General features: G+C 39.0%; 1 protein-coding gene across 2 annotated transcripts in view; it reads left to right on the plus strand.

Annotated features, from left to right (window-relative positions):
* LOC128689713 (uncharacterized) overlaps window positions 1-2,773 on the plus strand; it is a 45,310-nt gene extending 42,537 nt beyond the window's left edge. For both annotated transcript variants that reach the window (XM_053778106.1, XM_070087609.1), the window contains exons 2-3: window positions 450-669; window positions 1,941-2,773. In XM_053778106.1, coding sequence (XP_053634081.1) covers window positions 467-669; window positions 1,941-2,298 — 561 coding nt within the window. In that variant the 5' untranslated portion in view covers window positions 450-466 and the 3' untranslated portion in view covers window positions 2,299-2,773. The remainder of the gene's footprint in view (window positions 1-449; window positions 670-1,940) is intronic.
* The last annotated feature ends 3,227 nt before the right edge of the window (window positions 2,774-6,000 follow it).

Raw genomic sequence — 6,000 nt, forward strand, 5'->3', positions numbered from 1 at the left:
TTGTTTATACCAAAGCCAACCTCTGTTTACTGATTATTACCACCTAATTTGCTACCCACAACAGCCTACTAACACCCAGGTACCCTTTTCCTGCTAGATGTATAAGGACAACAGGTGTAAGGGGAATCAAACAGCATACTACCCGCAGCACTGGAGACAAAGAGACAGGCTGCAGCTAGAATTTCCTGGGACAACGTTTCGCTCTGCGTAAAGTTTCATAAAGTCATGAATTGACAGAAGCCTGTAAAGGCCTGTTCTGTTACATTTCTTACAGGTGTAGTGAGGTTGGTAGATACGTCTCGTCCTGCCTGGGTTCACACACTTTTTTCCCTCCTCATTAAAATGTTAATTAGCATCAATAGGAAACAACAACAAAAGCAAGAATAAAACAACAAGACCAATAACAATAATAATTAATAACATTAATAATAATGTGTTCTCTCCCACAGAAATCTCTCTCTCCCGGATGCGTCCGTGTGCGTGCTCCCCAGTCATGCCTTCTGCAGTAGTAGTAGTAGCAGTTGCCCTTCTCCTGCTGCTGGCCAACCCCCCGCCCGCACTGGCCAAGCGCTTCGACTGCCAGATGTTCTGTCGCACCACCGGGTTCAATGGTATGGTTGGCGGGTGTCGCTGCTCCTTTACCCTCTTCACCGCCAAGCGCGCCGCCAGGCAAGTCACTTCCACCTATCTCTCTCTTTCTCTTTACTTATTAGGAGGTTATTTCCTTCTCTCGAGACTTACTAGGTCATTTTTTGCGTCTCTAAACTACTAGAAGGTAGCTTTCATTTCACTTGTGAATCTTTATACTCACTTCTTCACGATGTATACACACCGAGTGGTATCTCAGTGGATATATATGTATGTATGTATATATATATATATATATATATATATATATATATATATATATATATATATATATATATATGCAATAAGATCACAGTAAACAGGTGATTTCAGAATATGCAAAACAACCACTCTGAAAGAATAGAGAAATTCCAAGCGCTTTCGTGACTACTCACATTATCAAGGAACTAATGTGAGTAGTCACGAAAGCGCTTGGAATTTCTCTATTCTTTCAGAGTGGTTGTTTTGCATATATATATATATATATATATATATATATATATATATATATATATATATATATATATATATATATATATATATATATATAATGTCGTGCTTAATAGGTAAAGCTGGTCAATTAGCAAGAACTCATTTAAAATTAAGTCCCTTCTGAAATTTTCTCTTATACGTTTAAAGACATATTTTTTTCATTAATGTTAATGTAAAAATTTATAATTTTGCACCAAAAGAATCTTAGAAAACTTACCTAACCTTATTATAACAAGCGCAATTTATTTTAGCCTAATCTAGCTAAATATATTTTAGATACGTTTACAGTAATTTAATACTAAACAAACACAATGAAATATATTTTTTTTCGTTAGGGTCAGAATAATTTTTGCGAAATTATTGCATACACAAATTTTCGCTTGTCTTATATGGCAAGATGAGCGTTGCTATTAAAGCCAAGATCGCAAGTTTTACACATTTGGCACGACATATATATATATATATATATATATATATATATATATATATATATATATATATATATATATATATATATACGGAGATGTGTATCAGAGTATGTATACATCAAAGTATTTATACTCCTCCGTGTATATACAAAGAGAGGCCTGTCTTTTATTGTTGATACATCTGCTTGTGATTTGCATAATAAATTCACTGTTTATATTCTACACACATGAAAGGCAAACATGTGATTAGGAAGGCAAGAACATCTCTATGGAGCATAGCAGACAACGCCTCAAAAATCCTTGCCATTCCTACGAAGTCGACAGGATTTACTCGTAAATCCCTTCGACGCGTAAGACACTAATGTAACACTAGCGTTCCTTCTGTGCTTACAGAGACCACAACAGCGTGCCTGAAGAAGTAGATCCTTCGCTGGAAGACCCTCAGAAAGACGAAGCCCACTACTTCAGCCTCGCCGGTCTGGTACGACTGGCTCGCGAGACCCACAACAGCATACCCACGGAGGACAGCCAGCAAGACTCCACTGTCGTGGATCACTCGAAAGTTGCCGCTGCAGCCATACCCAAGAACCACCCAGCGCGTCTACTGGTCAGGACTAATGTTAGTTCAGGCACTCAGAAACCCTTCATCAGGCTTGGGCGATCTCCCTCCCAGATGCTGTTAAAACGCAAGGAGTTCGAGCAGGACCTTGATAACGGAGACACAGCCGATTATCTTAGGCTGCCCTACTAGATGTGGATATTAAGCATCATGAGATGTTTTCATACAACTTCATTCAATTAAATTATTTGTTTTGATTAGTTACAAATCCTGGCACTACAGAGGCCTGATTTATGATGCATAATCACGAAAGAGAGGTAAAAGTACCCTGTTGCAGACAAGTGTAGAGAGCCTTCCTATTTACTATCAGGTTTTGCACTGTTTCCTACAAGTAAAATATATTTTTGTTGTCTTAGAACATTTATAAGATACCTAGTGGAAAATGTACCTCGTTTATAGGCCTATCAATGTAACTTTTGCCATTTAGCCTCACATAATAAATCTGAAAATGCTTTAGGATATTTTGCTTATGGAATATGTTAATAGTTTTCCTAATTTTCCTATATTATTCGAGACTAACATCCGGATACCAACCAAAAAAAAAAATTAATACACATTCTCGCCATGATATCCAACATTTAATAAAGACACACACGACAATGGAAAAGTGATTTTACTTAGCCTTAAAAAGGTTTTTCAGATTTTGTATCAGAACAACCAAAAAATACCACATTTTTTCCAGAAAAGACTAATCTCGTATTAGAGAAAGGCTATAAGAAAGTGGCTCATCTATAATGTAATAGTCTATGGTAATAATATTTTAAAACTGTTATTAGTATAGATATGACATTTAATTTGATGTTATATATATATATATATATATATATATATATATATATATATATATATATATATATATATATATATATATATATATATATATATATATATATATATATATATATATATGCAAAGGGGAATAACATTAGTTAATGCTGTAACACTAGGAGAGATGATTACTACAAAAATTAGCTAACCCAAGAGAGTCTTTGATTATCCGAGATCTGCTGTTCCCTGACCTTTCATGGTGGAGACTGAGGTAAACATTTACTGTTACTTGAAGTTAAACGGTAGAAAATGAGAGATAAACATTTACTGTTACTTGAAATTTGATGTTAGAGACTGAGGGGTAAATGTCTGCTGTTCCCTAACGGTCAATGGTAGAGACTGAGAAGTGAAATGTCTTAGACATAGCTTGGGACGAGGTCTTGCGAATTCAAGCTGATGAATAAACGTTAAAACTGTGGATATCCGCATGTCAAAGATAATATACTATTATATTCACAAAACTGTGTCACAGAAACTGTGGAAGGCAAGAAAAAAAAATCACATTTTATGGCAGGGCCAACACATTCTCTTTTACGAATGTTTTACATATTTTATTGTATTTTTTGTGAAAATAATATAAATGTACATTAGTACCGAAAGCTAAATACCATTTCATCTTTGTAGAACCTCACCTCAACAAAATTATCCATCTCTTCATATATTTCGATTTATTGCATTGTAGCCTCGTCCCGCACTACGCGGGAACTGTTTGAATATATACACACACACACACACACACACACACACACACACACATATACATATACACATATATATATATATATATATATATATATATATATATATATATATATATATATATATATATATATATATATATATGCTGTGCGAAGAATCCTCCCGGAAGTCTCTACTACCACTCCTCCCAACAGTACCCTCTTGGGAGCACCGCTGGATCACCAGGCCATCGACACTGTCCTCAGGGACAAATTGAATGACCTGATGAGAATGGAGGAGAGAATAAGCGATCTTTATGCCCTTGATGCTCTGTATCTCCTCACAAGGTGTCTTACTATGCCAAGACTCACTTCCTGAGGTGTGCACCCTCTTTTGACAACCCAACACTCGATGAATATGACGCACACCTGAGATAAACTTTTAAGGCGCTGAAACTGTCACTAGAGGATCAGCAATGGAATCAGGCAACCCTCCCAGTGCGACTGGGAGGTATAGGGGTGCGTAAGGCAACGCATGTTCCTTTACCTGCTTTTCTGTCTTCGTGTTTGGCTTCCAGTGCATTAGTCAAGAAGATAGTTCCCGAACGCTTGAGAGGCGTGGTAGGAGCTCAAGACCCCAGGTTTACTGAAGCAGTGATTCGGTGGGACACCCTTGCAGACTCCTCCAGTAGACCAGCTCCTCCCAAAGAGCACAAACAGTCCCACTGGGACAAACCGATCATGGAAAAAATCTCCCACACAATGCTCTCCAATGCTTCAGGAAAGGACAAAGCTCGTCTCCTGTCAGTGAAGGCACCACACTCAGGAGATTTCCTGTTAGCTGTTCCCAATTCCTCCCTGGGCACCCGTCTCGACCCACAGGCCATTCGGATTGGCGTTTCTCTTCGCCTAGCCGCCCCCATCCATCCTCACCGAACATAGGTGTATTTGCACCAGGGCGACAGCTGATCAATTCGGACTTCGTGGTCTCGTGTGTCACACAGCAGAAGGGAAGTATGCCAGACATGAGGAGGTCAATGACATCATAAAGAGAAGCCTCGCCACAGCCTGTTGCCCAGCTCAACGGGAACCCCAAGTACAGAGGTCTGATGGAAGTCAAAAGCGCCCTGATGGAGCCACTATGCTACCCTGGAAGGATGGAAAGCAGATTGCCTGGGACTACACCTGTGCCGCCACATTGGCAGACACCTACTTGCCATACTCCGTAGTGGAAGGGAGTGGAGCTGCCAGCCACAGGGAGGCCCAGAAGATCCGAAAATATGAAGACCTTCCCCCTTGCTATAACTTCATTCCAATAGGGTCAGAGACCCTTGGAGCATGGGGCAAGTGTGCTCTAAAGTTCCTCAAAGAGCTGGGTGAAAAGCCCATCATAGAAACCAAGGACCACAGGGCGACCAGCTTCCTCTTTCAGAGACTCAGTGTTGCGATCCAGAGAGGAAATACCTGCAGCATTCTGGGCACGCGGCCCACCGCAGGGGAGCTGGACGAAGTATTCGAGATGTAGCTCTGAGTTACCTATGTTGTTTTACTTTCTGTTGTATTTTTATGAATGTTTGGCGAATGTATTTTGTCTTTAAATAAAACAAACTTGAAATATAGGGGGTGGTAGGAGAAAATTCTCAAACAGCTTCAGGGAGAACCTTGAGTTTTTCCTGAAGCAAGTTTATTCTTTTCTCTGAGGATGAGGGTGCCTAGGACAGTTCTAGAGGTGGTACCTCCCTATATTATATATATATATATATATATATATATATATATATATATATATATATATATATATATATATATATATATATACATATATATATTTATGGATTTTGGAAAAGGCGTATGCCAGGGTGGATAGGGGGGCAATGTGGCAGATGTTGCAGGTGTATGGTGTAGGAGGTAGGTTACTGAAAGCAGTGAAGAGTTTTTACGAGGATAGTGAGGCTCAAGTTAGAGTATGTAGGAAAGAGGGAAATTATTCCCCAGTAAAAGTAGGCCTTAGACAAGGATGTGTGATGTCACCGTGGTTGTTTAATATATTTATAGATGGGGTTGTAAGAGAAGTAAATGCGAGGGTCTTGGCAAGAGGCGTGGAGTTAAAAGATAAAGAATCACACATAAAGTGGGAGTTGTCACAGTTGCTCTTTGCTGATGACACTGTGCTCTTGGGAGATTCTGAAGAGAAGTTGCAGAGACTGGTGGATGAATTTGGTAGGGTGTGCAAAAGAAGAAAATTAACAGTGAATACAGGAAAGAGTGAGGTTATGAGGATAACAAAAAGATTAGGTGATGAAAGATTGGATATCAGATTGGAGGGAGA

This window comes from Cherax quadricarinatus, chromosome 22 (assembly GCF_038502225.1).
Source record: "Cherax quadricarinatus isolate ZL_2023a chromosome 22, ASM3850222v1, whole genome shotgun sequence".
NCBI classification, from domain to species: domain Eukaryota; kingdom Metazoa; phylum Arthropoda; class Malacostraca; order Decapoda; family Parastacidae; genus Cherax; species Cherax quadricarinatus.